Here is a 20,227-nt window from a genome sequence, read left to right on the forward strand (position 1 = left end):
CCAAAATTTAATGAATTCTCCCATGGCACTTGCTACACTCTTCCTCTAAGATTCCCGAAAAACAGGCCAGCAGTTTTTACATAATCCTGCTGACAAACAGCAGCAAAAAATTAACCCGTCTGGTATCTGATGTTATCATGTATTAAAATTGTCCTTAAATTGTCATAAACCAGTTTGCCCTTTTTATAGTATTACAGATTTGTTGATTGGTGGTTTAGTGGGACGACAGCTAATCTGATAAAATAAGTCAAGGAATGCTCCTCAGGCTGCATCTGCTGTGCAGACAAACTGTCTTAATTGTTCTTACAGGAATGTAGGGGAGTAAGGTTAAAAAGGTCTCAGACTTTTCACCTCCATTCTCTGCAAATCTGCCTGAAAAATCTGAACTTTTTAGGATCCTCATAACGACTACCTGCCCGTTAAACCAGAGGAGCAACACTATAACTGAAGATGACTCCTGTTGTTAACTAAAGCCTGAGCTAATACAGCTCTGTTGTGCAGCCGAACACTAAAAAGAGCTCAGACCTGATTAGCTGGTCTGATTAACACACTGGCGTTGCATTTGTGTGTAAAATTTCGTCTGGCTTGACTCATTATCAGCAGCAATCAGAGGCAGGTCCATCAGGGCCTTCTGTCGGAGCGGCTTAACCCTCCCCCACAACACTCGGGATTACACACGGCCTTGGCGCCACTCCACCGACCACTTGTCCTCTCGGTTGGGGAGCTGCACCCCTAAAACCCGAACCCCCGCCACATAACCCCTATTAACTGGCAGGTCAACGCAAGCCCGTCATTAACCTTGCAGTTCTCAGTTGTGTTACCCTCAGTAGCTCTCAAAGTGTCACTTCATGCAGAGGAGGCAGATGCTATTAAAAACAATCCAGCTCCTGGTGGTCAGTGGAGGAGGTCAGATGATTAAAAACAGATGTTTTGCTGCAGACCTGCGGCACACAGTGTCTGATTGTGTGATTTCAAGGTGCAATGACAAAGAGGTGTTTTGTGAAAATATCACATGGGCATAAATGCTTCAGTGGGCAATAATCTGCATCTGTGCTTACAAGTTTATCTCTGTCAGCTCTCGTGATACCGCGTGAAGACTGTGCCAGGAGTGCAAGACAATGAGTGATTCTTTGTGCTGTTTAGTTAAAAACAGGAACAATACTCCCCTGAAACTCCCTCCCTAATCTTTGTTTCTTTGATCATGGTCAGATCTCTTAAAGGGAGGTAATGCAAGCTCAGAGCCAGCGTTATCTAGCCGACCTTGGTACTGAGGAGCAAGAGTGTAGCGCGGCCAGGAGCCCACAGAGAGAAGTATGTGGGGGACCAGCCAAATGTTGCAACGCCTCAATAAGACTCAGAGGGAGAGTTTACACTACATTTACTGTGTATAATGACAAATGGGCGTTATTTATGTGACTTTGTTCAACATGAATTCGTGGGAGGGTGCAGATCTTGTGTACTCTGCCATCTTACGCAGCATGATTAATTAATATTTCATTGATCTGCTTTTGACTTGCTGCCTGACTACAGGTTATGACAAGGGGTCTCTTCTTGTGTGATCCTTTATCAAGGCTTCTTTCACTCTTTTGTTTCCATTAAAAGTTTTCTAATCATGTCTAAATCTAAACCAAAGTACGGAAGAATTATAACATAAAAAGCTTTATTATTGTAATCATATAGCCTACCCCTTTCCCCTTTACGTCTTTAATTCTGTGATACTGAAGGCTTAAGGGCTAAAAGCCTTTTGACATCAGAGATTTATTATTTCAACATGTTAGTAAAGTTTGACTTTGATGGATTAAGAAATCATAACTTTACTTTTTAAGGTACAATACTGCTATTGTGCATGCCAACAAAAACAAACAGCAATGATGTAATACTATTATGTGACAGTTACCTACAATAGATCATGTGTAAATGGAGAGAAAAACGCACTTCTAAAATGCCACGTTTTTTTTTTCTTTTTGTTAAATATGGATGCAAACATGTTATATTGAGTCAATGCATGTGCTTTCAGTTTAAAGAGTTGCACAACATCTTGGCTTTTTGGGATGCACAAACAGCAACATGTTTAACACGTGTGCAATCATTTTCAGATTGTCTACATTGACATGCACAAAATATTCTGCCCTTATTTAGAAAAAGACAACATTCCTACAATCTGTCCAATGAAAATGGACACTCCACTGATGTATATGGCTGTGTTTGACAGGGGTCAATGTCCTTACCCTTTATAAAATAAAAATATGGGAAAGTGAAAAAGCTTGAGCCATTTGTAATTGTGCTTTTTTGCGTTAAAAACTGACTTTTTCAAAGTCTTCATCTGTGGCGAACTCCACAGCCACCATCTTGAAAAGTCTGACGCTGTGACATTTGTGTAAATCCAAAAACCTGTTAACATCTAAGTCTTAAAAAATGTTTAAAAGTAGATGTGTCCTCTTTCCAGCCAGAAATGTGGGCTTCTATTTTGGCCATGCATCTCTACCCCACAGCCATGCAAAATGTCAGCTATAGTTGGTTTGTGTACAATACACGAGCTGTTGCAAATTGCAGTAAAACCCCCAACAAAGACGCATATTTCAAATGCGCCGCACACCCTAATACAGAATAACCAAACAAAATACTTTGTCATATTTGGAATCAAAGTGGAATATCAGAGTGCATGTAAACAACAAATAAATGACAAACAGCTATGAACTGGTAAAAAATGAAATGACTAAGAGCCCATTAAGTTAAAATATCTGGAGAGAAACTTCATCTAACTACACACAGCAATACAAAGTGATACTCAAGTGATAATCAAATCACAGGAAATTGTATTTTGTTATATTGAAAATTGTTTCACCCTAAGCCAGGACTTAAAAAAATCCTTAGCTGTAAATTATTATTTCTTTAAGTCAAATACTCGGCGTATCTGATTATCGCTCCGGCATCAGAAGCAAACGGACTGCCTTCAGAATCGAATTCTCATATTGTTCAATTCTGACTGGTGCACAGAAACAAATGACGTCACAGTTTTTCCAAAACCGCCTACTTACACACCAAAACATATACTGTGAGTGAATTACTGAAAGCACCTCCCAAAAAATGCACTGCAAAACAGTTTACCCCTTCTAACACTCACATGTTACCATAATCTGTGCTCTCATCAACCAGTAGATTATCACAGTTTGGGGTGACAGACCTGTCTGTCAGTCTATCTGTCTGTCTGGGGCCCACAGCTGCCCGAACATGGCCGCTCAACTCTGCAGAGAAACCAGGGGCCCTGCGAGTCACAGCTCATCACACACAGACACTGACACAGAGGCAGAAGGAGGGAATTTAGTGTGTGTATGTGTGTCTGTGATCGGCCAAGCAGTTCAGTTTGTGCTCATCAAAGCCTCTGGGCAGAGAGAGAGAGAGGCGAGAGGATGGGTGGCGGTCAGACCAGTGGGATATTATCTCATCTCCCTTGGTAGGGATCCAGGTCTTTGCAGGCCTGATGAGGAGAGGAGGAAATTAAACCACTCGCTTTTGTTGAGGGTTTAAGGATCACAGAAGGAGACGAGGGAAGAATTGAGGGGTACCTTATATAAGTCTGAGTCAGTCAGTGTGTGTGTGCGTGCGTGCAGTGGGTGGAGAAGGGTCATCTACTTTTCAGACTGAAGCGATATCATCTTCCCAACCTTCGTTTGACCTTGATAAATCTCCGCCTTTGTAACTCAAACCTCCGGGGACAATTCTTTCTCACCTCTGAAGCACGCATTGTTGCCACTGATGTTGTCTTTCCTGTACGGTCGGCACTTTTTGCGTGAGAACCGCAGCAGGTTATTCTCGACTTGATTTGTTTTCTTGATGTTCCCTCAAAGCAGAATACCAGCACATCAAATGACAAATGATTCCAAAAGCTTGTCATATCGTGTCGTTTTATTTCATTTAATTCTCCGTTGTTTGTATTAGCAGTGAATGATTGCATCTCTCTTGACATCCTAAATTAGATTACGTCAAATCCAATCTTCAATCATCTTTTTTCTGTTATCAGCTCTATGTGCATTTGCCAAAAACTTCATGCTCAAACCAGTCTGCTGTGTGACAGCATCTTGTATCTTCTTCCCCAAAGTGATAAATTCAAGAGCCATCGACGCTCAAATCTCACTTGAAATATGTGAATAACATATGAAGTTTTATTCCAAAATCAATGTAAAAGTGTCTTACAAACTGACAACCAACCCAAGAGATCAGTTTATCTCTTGCTTGTCTTATTTCTATGCAGCTGAAGGAGGAACTTCAAAGACTTTTACTGCACAAACTTCAGATTTTCTTTACAGTACTTCTTACAATAAGAAAGCACTGTTAGATGATCCCCTGCTAATAAGGACAGCAAGTTCCAAACAAAATTATCCATGACCCAAGAATGACCCAAAACAGCATTTTCTAAACAAATTCAATTGCAAGCACATATAGATAGTCTTTCTCTTGAAAAAAAATAAAGCAATCCTGAATACATCAAAGGCAATATAATAGAATCTAATGCCAGAAAAAAAGCAAACCTCAAAAGCCCATTTAAATTAGTCAATAAAATAGCACAATCACTGCTTGCTAAGAGTGAGAAAATATATCATAAAAACTGAAAATTCAACAGGAGCCATAAGGTTATACTTAAGTACAACCATGGCAATATTTACTACAGGCAAGGGTGTAGGCTATGTTTCAACATTTGAAACAGGGGGTCTGGGGGTCCTCTGAGAAAATTTTAAGCTTAAAAAACTTAATTTTCTGCATTCTGGTAATATTTCAGGACCCATTTTGTGCCTTTTCTGCATCAATTTATGGTGTAAACTAGGGATGCACGATAATATCGGCACAACATCTGTATCACCAGATATCGGCTTTAAAAATAAAGTATCAGAATCGGCCAACATGCTGATTTTCTGCTGGTATCACAATCCACTAAATGTTTTTTTTATGACAAAATGAACATTCAATAACAGGAAGTATTTTTGTCATTTTGCACAATGAATGAATATTACATACACCAAAAATCATTGTATTTCATGCCCCCATCTGCTGGTTTGCCATAAGGGCATGCATAATATGATGTTAAGTAGGCTACACAAGAGTATTGATCGGTATCTGCCAAATTAGTTGTTTTTATATTGGTATATTGTGGACACACAAAAATATGTCACTCTGGGTCTTTTTATAAACTCAACTGGCACGGAAACACATTTTTAAAGACATAATCGATAAACACATCGATAAAATCTTAGAATCTACAATGACGCCACAGCAAAATCGTGCAGTGGTAATAGCAGAAACCGACAGCGTAACGATCATTTCATACTCTCTATATTGTCTTCAACCAGCATCGATATCATGCAAGATTATCATGATATGCGCCTTAACTTCCGAGCACAACAGATCATTTGTTTTGCGATTACGGCTATGCAATTGCCATCTCCTTAAGATTGTGGGGAGCTGCAGGTAGGTCACACTGTTCATTAAGGATGATTTACTGCTGACAGCCTCACCGCGTCCATCTAACTAAACATCGCTGAAGTGAAGGAGAGACTTTTTCGACCCTTTTTCTCTCTCGATAAAACTCGTGCGCCAAGTTTTGCATCGCCTCTTGGAAGTTTGCAGCACCTGACAGCCCGCTGCTGTGCACTCTGCTGCAGCACACACTCTCCCGAGTGCACTACACTTTGCTTAAAAGCGCAATAATCCATGCATTTTAATGTAATGGCACCCAAAATGGCACGCAGTGCTCGTTTTATATGTCTGGGAATGCACTGGCTGTCTAAAAAACAGCCAATTATCTGATAGTTTCCTACCTTTAATGCCTCCGCCCGCGCGCCGATGTGACAAGTTTATTCCGTCTGTGTGAAAAGTTTATTTCTATTCCTCGGCGGAGCCATGCCTCCAGAAAAGCTTCAGATCCACCGCCTGTTCTGCAGAGCCGCGCTCCTGTACTCACACACAGCTCGCTCACAGCCAGCCAGTTCGCTCCAGCAGGCACCTACACGTAAACTGAACCCCTCCAGCGGTGACATCATGAGTCACTATGGCAACTCTGACTCCACCCCAGTCCGGAGCTGAACTTACCTGTCTGACTACCTCAGCCTCACAACAAACTCTTTCCTCCCTTTCCCCGTGGACTCGACAACAACAGTAGATGCACACAGATTCTTCATAGATAGATAACCTGTTCATAATCTATAAAATAATGCATTTCATAAGAACCCCCAAAACACTCCCACAAGTTGATATTCTTAGAGTAAACACCATCATCCCTGCTGACTTACATTAACTATGCAAATTCTCAGAGTTCAAGGAACTCATGAAAAGAGTTTACTTTACATGTGTGCAGGGCTGTGTGGGCTGGTCTGAAAACAGCACACAAAAATCCCTCTTGCACAATGCCTCGTACCACTGCCTCGAGCTCCCCTGTGGCTCGGTGCCAGTCTCACCATTACCTCGATTGTTTTGGCTACAAAGCCAGCTTGCCCCTCCCTTTTGACTCCTCTGACCCAGAGCAAACAGACAGACAATGACCAGGTGAGCCAAATGTCCTCGCCGTGACTTCCCCTCCGTCGCCTTCCTTCATCAACTACTGGCTTCAGAAAGCATAAGGAGACTCTATAATCAGTAAAAGCTCCAGAACAACTTATAGACATGTATACTTTATACATCATTCTGTAGTCTGGGATACACAAAGCAGCCTGAAGACATAACCAAGTCCAATTACAGTGATCAAAGAAGGGTTTAGAGTGTATAGATGATTCAAATTGTGTGTGGTTCACATGTTTTCTTCTCAAAAACACCACATTACTGTTTCACAGCAGCTGTGGGAGGGAAACGTGACAGGCAGATTTATAGGATAGACTTCGCATTTAACCTGCGGCAAAAAGAGTGGAGGAAATAGTTTTGCAGTAGCTCTTTTTCCTCAGTCTGCAGAGGAAAATAACAATGCCTCCAATGAGACCATATAAGAGAAGGCAAGAGCACCGAGAAGTTCACATGTGATTCTGTCTGTCCAAAAAACAGCATGATTTATCCTGTAATTAACTATACTGTCATTCAAGTTTTATCTTCGTTGTCATGCTAAAGAATTACCAGCAGTTCAACATTTTTTTCTTTATTTGCTTTTTGCCGAGAGTTGGACGAAAACATCAATACCACTCTCCAGTGTAAATAGTAAATATTTAGCTGCTGGTTAGCTTTGCAAAATGACTGAAAACAGGGAACAGCTGGCTAGGCTTTGTCCATAAAGGTAACGAAATCCCTATAGCAGTAAATGAAAAGCTCACTAATTAAATGTTGCATTTTGTTTGTCTAATCGAGATAAAAACTGAAGTGCATAAACGACAAATTACACAATCTACTCAACTCTAGTATTTCCAAAAGGTCAAACTAACTTTTAACTTATTTAAATTGCCAGATGCTGGATACATCTGTATAAAATTTAATTAAACTAGGATATAGAATTATGTTAAATAATATATCAGGAGGTCCTAAATGAATATAAAAAATGTATTTATAGATATTTTTCCGCTCTGGGGGCAGAGAAACTAAAAACACATAACAAACTCTGACACCACTTTATGAGGCTGACATGGAGAGTGTTTTAGTTGCAGATTTACACATCCAGTGGACACTGAGCAACATTAGCGTTTATCCAGAGTCATGTTTCTGCTGTATACATTGTTCATCAGCTAACCGCCAAATATGGCCATATCCACACTGATACATTTTCATTATAAAATGAAGTTTAAAATAAAAACAAGCTCTGTTAACACTACTGATCTAGCATTGTTTCAGATATAATCTCTGTCCATACTAATACTCTTGAAAACATGCCGTATATCACATGACCATTCTCATACACTGCACATGCCGGTGTAAATGCAAAGGAGATTGTCTAATCTCAGGTTGGTTGCTTAGTCACAGAATATACTACAGAGAGAGTGAAAAGTAAGACCAGAGATTTCTTTGCTTGGACTGACGACAATGTGAACTGACGACAAGGTGAACTGTTACTGAAATATATAAATATGAGGTGGTCAAGGTGGCAGAAAACAGATTAGGGGTCGTTGCGAAGCAAATACAGCGACATATTACAGCAGTAACATTACCGGGAGCATTATCCATCACTTAAGGAAGCCATGGCAATAGATATTATGTTTCTATTTGACATGTCATAACTAATAAGACCCCAACAGGAAGCAAACATAGATGTCGGCGACATCATTTTCAAAAGTCTGCCTGCTCAGCCTAAAATGCAACCTTGGAATTTTCTAATTAAAACAGAGTCAGCAGTCTTATCAAAGGTTTTCTTGTATGTCGTTCCAAAAAGCCAAAGAAGGGTGGAAAATTGGGGGTTAACGAAGTAATAGTCATGCATTTTAAAAGAAAGTCTGTGCTGGGCAGGTAACGTACAGACTTTAAAAAAAGAAAAAGTTTAATAGACTTTTTATGATAAAAAAAGCTGCCTCCTGCTGGAACAAAAATGGTTGGCCGGCCGGAAAACAAAAACAACACGCTGCCAGACGCTAAAGCGCTGCAGAGTTAGGTAATGGAAGTGATACCTTTTGCCGCAACTTTAAATAAATTATCTGCAATCTCTTAAGTTAATTAAATTCAAGTCAATTAAAGACTATAATTACAAATCACAATTTGCCTCAGAGGGATTTACAGCATACGTCATCCCTCTGTTCTTGGACACTCACTGTGACTAAGAGGAAACTCCCCCCAAAAAACCTTTAATAGGAGAACAAAAAAAGGTGGAAACCTCTGGAAGAGCGACTGAGGAGGGATCCTAAACAAGACAAGATTTTTAACTCAGATAATGTGATGCAAGACAAACAATAACTTTGCACACCTGAGCCTCTCTCAGCTCACTGACCTGCTCTCGCAGCCTCTCCTGATGGCCCATGATCGCTGAGGCATGATGGGGGTATTTCTGCTTCAGATGCTCTAGGAAGGCCTCCCTCTTCTTGTCCATGTCCGACGGCTGCATAGCCAGGATCTCACGGGAGCCGCGGGCTCCCCCTAACGTGTGCCTTCGAGGGACAGTGCGACTGCCTTTGGCGTCCCCTCTTGAAGAGGACGTCCCATTTGGGGAGGCCTGTCTGCGGCTTAGGTGCTGCACGTCCTCTGGGGAGGTTACCTTCAGGTTGCTTTTGGTTTGTTCTGAAGGGAAACAGAAAGAAAAGGGTCAAAACATGAGCTGTGTTGGTGTTTTGACATTAACTGCAAGTGCGTGAGTGTGTGTTGTGCTTCCATGGGTCATGAAGAGGGCATGTCACTGCAAATTCAATCAGCTAAATGGAAATCATTAGGACCGTAAGCTCCTCTCTTTTACCATAACATGCTCCATGTGACCAAGTAAAGCAAATAACTTCATATGCAAAAGGTTGTTAATATTCTCTCCAGATACTTCTCTGAAATAAACATTGTTGGCCCAGTTCATTATATATTCATGCTGTTTTACATTTCAGCAATAAATCCACAATTTTATGTGACAGACAGAATATTGGTGATGAAAGCAGAGAATTTAAACAGCTGTTCGGGCTTCTTTCCTTAATAAAAAAGCCAAGGATATCCATTAATGTGAGGAGACAGAAATGGAGAAACTCTGAAATGATTTCCAGAGCATCTGTTTATACATCCAGAGTCTGGCAAAAAAATGTGAGTTTGAGAAGAAACGGCTAGATGCAATAAGTTTCATTGAAGGTTGACATTTTAATTCAAAAATATTAAGAGGAAATGTTTTTTTTTTCTATTTTTGATGACTGTGTGACACAGCTGTTCTCCACTGAACACCAGAATGTGTGGTTTATATCTATACTAATATGACATTTCGCATCTTTCTGAATAAGTGATCATTTTTAAAGAAAGCTTGAGCATTACTTAAACAGCTATTGGATATGGTTTCCCTTTTATCACACATGAAACATCTTGAACCTCTTGACTTAAAGGACTTTGTTACCTTCCCCAAAGCCAATTCTGGAAGAGAGTTTTAGAATGTGTTTTCAATATGAGGTGAGTTAACTACAAAAGACAGGATAGAAACAGGGGCAAAATGTCCAGGAAAAAAAGAAAGAAAAAAAAAGCTTTCTTTTCTTTTCTTTATTTTTGAAAGAAATCAAGCCAATTTGCTCAAGTCGCAAAGGGTTAATGGTGTGATATGCTATGAAGTGCAATTTCAGCACTATTATTTTATGATTAAGTTCAGTCGCACTTGTTTTAAAAAAACTTGTTTTCACAAATAAATACTTTTTCTAAAAAAACTTTCAGTAATTGTGTAAATTTAACATATCATTATCGGTTGCTAAAATAGCAAAAATTTTGTTGAAGAACATAATGACTTTTTTAGGACTCAAAAGTCAAATATTTGGTAATGGAACTTGACTTGGACTTGTCAGTCTTTGCTTGAATTGGACCTTGAGACTTCCTTGTAACTTGCAAAACAATAAATTAGTTCTACATCTGTTCTAAAACAAAAACGTGGACGCTCAAGATGAACATTTGATGTTCAGGCAGAAAATAGATTAAATAAATACAGCCTCCTTAGGCAAATAAACATCTTTGCAATCTTATCTTTTGCTAAATCCATCAGGTCCTCAGATATACAGAAACAATCCATCAATCTGAAAGCTACCTCATGAGACTCTATAAGAGGAGAGACAAGAGGAGACAACATAGATGGCAGCAAAGGGAGAGAGCTTCTCGAGTGTGAAAACAGAGGGGAGAGAAGCAATAAAGCGGGCTGATCTGCTGCCTTGTTTTCTAGACAGGAGGTAGAGCTATAATGTGTACCTTTCAGAGGGTAATGGTGGAAAATAAAGGACCTCTTACTGAGTTCAGCTCCTCAACAGTTGAGGATGGATATTTCAAGTGATTTTCTCCTGTTTTGTGGGTGGTTTAATATGGCTTTTCTGCTCTTCTTTGAAGGCTTGAGAGCACGCTGTGAGCCACGGATGAAAAAGGAGTTTCTTGTTTGTTTCTCAAAGACATGTTGGGACGAAAGTAGATTTAACTAGTGCAACAACCTGGGAAAACTCACACTTAGCAGCTGCTGCAGTTGTTAAACTTCTATTTGATGTACTGTGCCATGATAGTCCCTTCAACTACATTTCTCCTTTCTGTCTTCAAATCTACTGTTTTTTTCCATTTTCACCTGCAGATCTCATAATAAGCAGGCCTAATTTTTGCGAAATACTAAGTGGTGTGTGACGATCAAGCCCTCGTCACTAGCACCATCAGCCCAAACCCCCACCCTGCTCAAGTTCACAGTACTCTCATGTACTTCCAATCCTATTTTTAACTCCCAAACACAGTTTCTCCACTGCTAAGCAAATTACACTCAGCAGACAGAATACAGTCAAACCCCACAGATGATCACAATTTATTCGCGGGTGGCATGTCAGAAAGCTCATTACCTTCCCCAAGTGAACGATCTTTGTCTTCATCTGCTATTTCCTCCTCCATGGCACTTTGGATCAACACACACAGTGACGGTGGAAAGAGTGAGGCTGGGAGAATCAACTAACTGCTTGCTTAGAGATTCCAGACGTAGCTCACGTGGAAAAGGGGGCTTGAGATAGGCCCTGCCCTGCAGCCCCAGGATAGACTGGTGGGGGATTTAGAAAGTCAACTGCATTCCAGGACACAGAGCGACTAGCCCCTCGCCCTCAGGCTAAAAGCGCTTCTGCTACCATGGAGTGGTCATAGACTGAATGTAAATGTCTCTGAGAAAGACAGAGTATTGGTAAAGAAGATACTGACAAGAAGAACATTTTCTCCTCTTAAAACCGGACGCTGATACTAACAGGTGTCAGTCAAACCGTCTGACACACTCACATATAAATATACACACACATATACGCACAGTCTGTTCTTTATCAGGACTTTGTCTGCAAGCTGTCTCTTGTTTAACTCTCTATCCCCGCACAGAGGCCCACCAGACACAAGCACGCATCCAAATGTGTCATAACCTACTTCTGAGCCACATCCAAACTGCTCTCAGTGCACGGCAGCCAGCTAATATGTGATCGAGTTATCTGATCAACGCGACACACTAAGACAAGCGTGTGTCCTGCCAGCAGTGTTGTTTCCAATTAGGGACCACACAGGAGACACCCCAGTCTTTATGTTTGTTCCTTCTCTGTGGTTTATTAAAAGCAACACTGTCCTGTTTGCCTGACAGTAAGCAAACATGCTTGCCGGCTTCATATACTGTTCAAACACGTCAGATGCCGGTATATGTGTGTTTATGAAAAAGAGGACAAGGGGGGGAGGGCTGCTAGTCGGCATGAGATCATTTCTTCGCAGCTGCTGATGTAAGTGACCTGATCTAAATGTGCAAGAAGGAGGCACAAACTGACATACCTTAACAAGAAAACGTGAGAGGATCAATGGCCCAGTTTGTGGGCCATGTAATTGAAAGTGGTGGGGCAAGCGCATGAACAAACACAACACCGCAGCTGACGGATGATGTCTAACATATGGAGACAAGTCTGCATCCACCCACTCTCTCCCTGCTTTCACCCGCTCACGTGCTCAGACTCTCAGCCACAATAGGCAGACAGTCAGCAGGCCATGGGAAAAGGATCATGTCATTATACTGTGGAACTGAGTTAACTTTGTGCCGTGCTTCCACTCTTTACAATGTTATTTGTACTTGGGAGCAGAGTACTGATCGATGCAAGGACCCTATTGAAACTGAAGGAATCGTTATTAATTATTTCGTGCAATGAATTGCATTTTTGAGGGGCTAAAGGTGCTTGAAAAGTCATGGAACTTTGCACATGCATCAGAACTGGTGGAAAATGTGATATTTTATGGATCTTGTGCTCAGGTATGATAAAGTGGCTCCCTCTAAACTTTTAACCGTTGCCTTCAATATATGTTTCCCCTAAATGTGCGAAAATTTGGGGCACAAAAGTCTCTTGGAGTGAAATCTTAAGTGAATTTGCCATTTACAGGAATTGCACTTCAATGAACTCCTCCTAGAAATTTAACCTGATCAACTTCAAATTTTGTCTGTGCCATCAAAAGACATAAGAGATTAAATGTTCTTAAAATTTGGAGTTTTGTCAAATGGCTGTGGCTATGGCAAGGTGTCAAATTTCCAAGTTTTGCCATGAAACAGGAAGTGGTTTGTAACTCTGCTGCACTTGGTCAAATGTGCCCAGAAACTTCACATATTGGATAAGAGTCCCAGCCTAAGGACATCTATAGATTCATATTGAGTCATAGTCATAGCCCCACCTACTGACAACAAGAAAAAGCTTATCAAACCTCATCCGATTTACATGAAATTTACATGGTCTGGTCTACACATTATATACCGTAAGATGTCATTAATTACTGTAGGTTCTCTAGTCCTACAGAGTGGACACAGGAAGTGGTGCAACATTTAGAATAAGTCATTTTCAGCACCACGCAGGAAACAAATTCTAAATCATGCATGCAACGTCCAACAGCTGCGTAAATGCACATCCATGTGGAATGGCGTCCTGCTAGTATTGCCATTGTGTATCAAAGTCTGAGGGCCTGTTGATCCTTAATGTTGATTAAATTCAAAGAACCCCTTTGTAAGGAAATAGTGTAATTGACTTTTTTGGCACACAAACTTCACCTAAAGCTGCCTCTCCTGCATAAATTAGTGATTTCCTATGTTTCCCAGAATCATATGCAACAGCCCCCAGGAGAACAGGCTTGAACATGTTGAGCAGATGGTGAGAGCAGCAGCTATAGCATAGTAAAAAATGGTATTGCATCCATTTCTGATAGATTTCACCCTGTAAAATAGCTGAAAGCAGGAAAAGTGAGTCCACTAAAATGAACTTTCTTTACTCTAGTCTTCATGCTACAAAACTTTGAAGGTTCCTTTGAAAATACCTATATTATATATTGACTGACAGGCAGCAACAAAATGAGCCCAAAGCCACCACTAACAATGTTTTATTGTCGAATTTTTGTGCACAGTCATTTGATAAACTGTTTCAGAGGGAATGACATTTGACACATGGCCAACATAAATTTTGATATACTTTCACGTTTTTTTCTTTTGTTTGAACACTTACATTATATGTGAAAATATATAATCCAATGTCAACTGAAAAATATGGTCTGAAATATGAAAGACTTCTAAATACTTTTCATCTTGGCCATGGCAGTTAGTGTCACTGTTTCTGTGTCAAAATTCTTCTGTCAAAAAGCTGCCAACCCTCAGTCACAAATAAAGTGGCTCTTCCAAACCAAAAGTCACACCCTGTGGTCTGAACAACCTGCCTTGCTGCACTTTTACTGTCAGCGTTCCAAGCCAAAAAATGACCTCCTTCAGCAGGGTGTCACAAGGGATGTGCAAGTGAATTGTGTCTCGCTCCAATAGCTTAAGAATGTTGCTCTCTCTTTTACAGCTGCCAGTGTTGAGTAAATGATGGTCCCCTCATTGAAAGACAACGTGGAACACTTGCCCACGAGCACCCAGGTCTTACGAGGAGCGGGGCCTCCTGCTGTTTGCTGTTACTTTCTGGTTGTCACTTATTTATGGAGGAATGTATCCTTGTGCACCCTCCCACTCTCCCCTACTATTACTGTCCCATAACTATGCAGTTAGATACAAAGCCCTGTTGTGTGCAATAAAAGCAGGGCTCACATAGCGATACCCTGAAGCCATGAATGGTAATACACATAACAGCGCTGGTCCACTGTTGAGTATCTGACAGTATTTTTATTATGTAGAAGTTATCGGAGTCGGGATATCTGATGATCCTTTCATGTGGAACTGAGCCTAGTGTACAAATGGATCTTATTTAAATATGATTAGAATAAATTAAGCTTCTAATACACTGCAATAATAACCAGTTTAACATGTCAATTGGACCGAGACATTTAATCTTGTTAGGAAAACGCTGCCAGTGGGCTGAAACAATAATGACCCATTACAAGATTTCTAACTATACTAGTCTGTTGGTCCATCAGTTCAGTCCAAATATCGCCATGAATATTGGATTGCTATGAAATTTAGTATAGTTTATAGTATATTCATAGTTTCTAAACAATGAAACTTTTGTGATGCCCTGACTTTTCGTGCAGTACCACCATGAGGTTGACATTTGTAGTTTTGAACGAAATGTCTTGACAACTATTGGATGGACTGTGGGTGCCATGAGATTGTTCCAATGGTCTATTATTCCAAAATCCCAATAGTCTAAAAATGTCCCATTGGATCAAAAGCCCATTTGTCCGACAGGCCATCATCTCAAAAACAAACCCACATCACTGGGAACATCTACTGCTACAACAACATACACTCTCCCTGTAGTTAGAAAGACTCAGGGCCTGTAATTATTTGGCAATCAGTCTATCTTCATCATATCAATGCAACATGGAACGCTACACAATGCCAACCAGGGAAGAGGGATTGTTGGATTACATTTCTGACTGCGAGGTCTGACAGTATAGCTTCTTGGTGATTCATCAGGCAATTAGGGTTTTAGAATAATAGGCCATCTGAACTATAGGCAGTCCCTGGACTTTGGAGGTGGAAATTACAGTTCAGTTTTCTTACTTGAAGCTTTTCATTCATATCAGTTTAAAGATTTGTTGCTTGTTTTTTTTTTTTTAAAAAAAAGCAAAGCCAACTGCACATTAGCATGTTGATGTTAGCATTTAGTTAGAAGCACTCATGTACAGCCTACAAAGAGCTGCTAGTGTGGCAGTAGACTTGTTTTATAATGACAATGTCCTAAAGTGACATAGATAATATCTTAGGTATAATTAACAGCAACAACAACAATAATATTCATAAAAACATCTTGAAATAACTTAAAAATGTGAAATGCCAAAATCTTATTCAGTTGTTTCAAATCCCAGTTACATCTTAAGACCCAGAACTAGAATGATAGCTAAAAACTGATAATAACTCCTGACATATTTCCCACTCCTCTGCATCTTGTGCCTAAAGAACCTTTGTTTCCCCGTTTGTCGTCCTCCCAGTGTCAGACCGAGACCACCTGATTCTGTGCCCTTCACCTATCACGTTACTTTCTTCCACTCACAGTCAACGCTGCATGCTGAACCTGCCAAGCTACAGTAAAAGGCTAATGTGACAGAGTCCGTGGAGGTGACCTGCTCAAAGCCCACAGAATAAGCAGCTGATTTCTACACCGGCCTGTCACTGATGGCTGATCCGATAGATAAGATAAGCCCTTTCGTGCAGGTAAGTCACACCGGAGTTCCAAATGCCCCCGCAATGCAGCCTGACCACATTTTTCACACCAATTACACACACACACACACACACACACACACACACACACACACACACGGACATTCACACACACGGACATTCATGTACTTACACTCAACTGCAGGAAATATCAGACTTCCTATCTGCGTGTCTGTTTCACTCTTTGCATGGTCAAGTCATAAAAACTACAAGTTTCAGGCATGTCAACACTTTTGAATTTTGCACACAATGGGAAAAACACACCTCGTGTGAAAGTGATTCCTGACAAAAAGAAAGGGGAAGTAGAAACTTTTCATAAATAGGGGGGGATTTCACTACCAGTATAGCTTCAGGCTCACTGCCAAAGAAAATTATTCACATAGAAATCCACCAATCAGAGAGGCCATTGTGAATGAGGCGACCTTTACCCCCAAGTCTTTCCTTGCAATTGGCTGTGGATCAGTGCTGCTTTGTTTTGATTTGGGAGGTTGATTACACAACATTCAGGTCCCAATGTCAAGATCCCTCAAGAACAATAACCTGTTATTTTTTCTCTTTATGCTGTATTTGATCAGAACGGGCGTATATAAATTCAATATGGTTTCAAGTTTTGAGATAATTCAGAAATTCTGTTTTTTTCTCTCGATTTTTTTCATTCTTTCCAAATTACCTGCTCTTACATTTTTCCGTATGACTAAACCACATCCTTTTCCTCTCTCTGTGTTTACATGACCCACTGATTCAAAGGCGAACCCTAAGCTGCGTTGTATTTGGGACACCATGAAATTGTAAACTACAGCACAGTTGACACACTGTTTCTCAACTATGCCCTTTCCGGCTGTTCTCCCCATTAAAACACACAAGTGTCCCCTCCTTCAGAAATAAAATACCATAAAATAAAGCACCACGTATGAATTATACATATGAAGCTGACAAATAAAAAAATCTCATTAGTGGCTTAAAAACGTCACTGTGAATTCAGATGTCAGATTCCTCCCCTGAAGATCTGTACTCTTTTGGCTTGTGAGTACATGACCGGATTTTCCTCTCCTTCTCTTATTTTTGCATTTTCCCCTTATTCTTCCCTCTCTATCTCACACGTAACACGACATCTCCCTGCTGCTGCTGCTGTGCTCCTGTTAATGAACACTGGTCCCCACCTACTCTGGCCACCTGCAAAGACCATTGCAACATCTGTCTCAGCTCAGACACCCACAACTCTGTGGTACATAGACTGATTGCAATGCACCTTTCAATTAGGATGCATGTGTGTATAATAAATGCATGTGAGTGGATACGTACAGTGAGAATATGTGTGTGTGTGTGTGTGTGTGGTCAGATACAAAGGCCTGTCCAGACTTTCCGCTCTGGTGAAGCCTTATAAACAGACAGGGCTGCCAAACTGACAGGCAGCGGGCCAAAAGATATGAGTTACAGACATGTGGTCTAGTGTGCGTGTGTCTGTGTGTGTGTGTCAGCGCTGGGAATAGTAGCACTGATGGTGGGGTGAGCGGATGTGATATCAAAACAGCCAGCAGAGAATCTGACAGCTTCACATTGCAAAATAAAGGTTAAATACATATGTATCACACAGAAGACTCCCAACATATTCAAGTACGGCTCTTTACTGTAGCTGGACTCAGTGAGGCAAATTGATTTCACTGCTGCTTTACCTCCAAGTGGAACTGCTTATTCTGAGTGGGTGAGACTTGTAGATCTTTACCTCAAGTGAATAGTTAATGCCCTTCCAACTGAATGGACTTCGACAAAGTTTGACTAAGTGTTCGTAATCCTGGGTGAAATCTCCATTGACATGTCTGCTAGTCAGTAATCTCGCTCTTTCCTTCCTTACTCTTCTTTTTTTCTGCTGCTGTTGAACAAAAAACAATCTAAGAGGAGCAGACAGAGGCAGCACAGGCCTGATACTTCCCTCTAAGACAGCCAGAAGACAACGCAAACAAACAACTTTTATTGGCCGGCTTCACCCATCAGCACAAACCTCGTGTCTGTCGGCTCCCCCTCTCTGACACACATCAGCACCAGATCAATCTGAATCAACTATCCAGCTTTTCCACATTCAACATGTAGTTTCTGAGATGTATCACACTTTCATCACACCAGGGGGTGCTGTTGAAGATGCATGATGTGCAATGATCTGAGGGGGAAATTCTGTGTATGAGTGTGCTACCGAGAAATGGTGTGTTTGTATGCATCCTCAATGTTGCACAAGGAAACAAGCTCTAGCATATTTCCTTTGTCATTTATTAACTGAGACACTAAGTGCTGCTTAATGAACCGCTATGTTTGTTAGTGTGTCTCTGTGTGCGATTGTGTTTGTGTGTGTGCGTGTGTGCGTGTGTGTGTGTGTGTGTGCGCGCCCACGTGTTTGCCAGTAAACCCCAGCAGTGTGTACACTTCATTAACTCGTGGCCAGAGTAGGTGTAAGTCAACCTAGCCACTGGCTCAGATGTCTGCGGGTCTCCCTTGACAACCGTCTCTGGGCCAACAGTGAGGCCGGTGGCGTCCTGAGGGGGAGGGATGGGGAGATGCTCAGAACAGCTGCAGCTGGGAGGAGGAGGATATCCACCCAGGAGCCAGAGAGGAGGAATGCTGCTTCTCCTCCACCAAGAGAAACTTTTTTGTTTGTTTGTTTGGAATCTGATTCTGTCTGGTACTGACCATTGAATCTTCCCGAGGGATGAGAATCTCCTGAGATCCACCCTGAACTCTCTCCCTGGATAAAAGATAAGAGTGCACCTGACTAGTAAATACTTCACTGCAGTGAATTTACTCACACCAAATCCCCCGTGTGAGTGGCTCATCTGTTTAACAGCCCACCAAGTGTGACTACTGCTGGGTATTATTTGAATGTTTGATAATAGTGCCGATTCCATATCTGAGTTTAAAATGATACTTTTTGCCAAGCCAGTGAGTTGTTATATTAAATGTACTCTAACCACAATGATAAAAGGGACAGAAATAAAAAAATAATAAATAAATACTAAAATTGCTACTTAACAAGGACAGCAATTCAACAGCGCCAAAAATCACAGGCTTCAGCTTAGCTATGATACAAAAACTCAACACTGTAACCTTAATGCAGAGCTGCTGTCTGCATGCAGATTTCAGTTGTTATGGCTAGCATGGATGGATTACTAAACAGGTCAACTGAGTCCAGGCCCCGGGGCCCAGAGTGTCAGGGCCCCCCCCGGCCTTCACTTGAAAAATGTCACTCAAATTAACATGTATCAACCAGGAAGAGACTCAAAAGACCATAAAACACCTTAGACAGACAAAAAATGTACTCATAGAAACACAAGTGACCTCAAGGAGACTTAAACAACCACAAAGAGATGCAAAAGAAACTACAGAGAGACATGCAATTACTGAGAAGTGGCAACACAACTAAAAAAGACACAAATACACCTTGAAGAGACACAAAATTACTTCAAGGAAACACCTAACAACCACAAAGTGATGCAAAGGAACTACAAAGAGACACAAAAGTACTAAGTGATAAAACGACCACCAAAAAAAAAGACTTAAATATACCTTGGGGAGACAACAAATGCCCTTAAAGAGACACCAAATGAACTAAAAAGACAAATATACCACAGAGACCCCAAAAAACACATTACCACCAACAGAAACAAAACCACAAAAGACGCATAAAACATATCTCTGCCCAGTGTCTCTCCAGAGAACCATCATCCCTCCGCTGAACTCTGGCTATGTGATGATAATTTCATGGTGGACATTAGATTCGCCGATTCAGACTTTTACTGCAGACTGTTGCCTGGGTATTGCAACAGGAGCTGCATGAGGTGAGAGAAAGTGGAATTCTCAGGCCTCTCAAACTGTGTGCCTGTTGATAAGATATTTCTTATCTGTTTTGTTAAGTTTTCTCTGTCAACAAATTCAAGTACACCCAGCAGAAATTCACCAGCGATATCAAAATACATACAGAAACACATATGCATCCAGTAAATAAAAGACAGGGCTTAC

The 20,227-nt window shown here is 41.0% G+C and overlaps 1 protein-coding gene across 15 annotated transcripts in view; it reads right to left on the minus strand.

The window, feature by feature from the left end:
* LOC121960821 (sickle tail protein homolog) overlaps nt 1-20,227 on the minus strand; it is a 136,231-nt gene that overhangs the window by 49,012 nt on the left and 66,992 nt on the right. For 11 of the 15 annotated variants that reach the window (XM_088072090.1, XM_088072092.1, XM_088072088.1 and 8 more), the window contains exon 2: nt 8,885-9,171. In XM_088072090.1, the coding sequence (XP_087928216.1) occupies nt 8,885-9,171 (287 nt within the window). Of the gene's footprint in view, nt 1-5,813; nt 6,003-8,860; nt 9,172-11,423; nt 11,557-20,227 lie in introns of those variants that run through there. The other 4 variants (XM_088072097.1, XM_088072096.1, XM_088072091.1 and 1 more) reach the window with 3 other exon arrangements.

This window comes from Plectropomus leopardus, chromosome 21, assembly GCF_026936395.1.
Source record: "Plectropomus leopardus strain MGB_pleo_1.0 chromosome 21, ASM2693639v1, whole genome shotgun sequence".
Classification (NCBI taxonomy): domain Eukaryota; kingdom Metazoa; phylum Chordata; class Actinopteri; order Perciformes; family Serranidae; genus Plectropomus; species Plectropomus leopardus.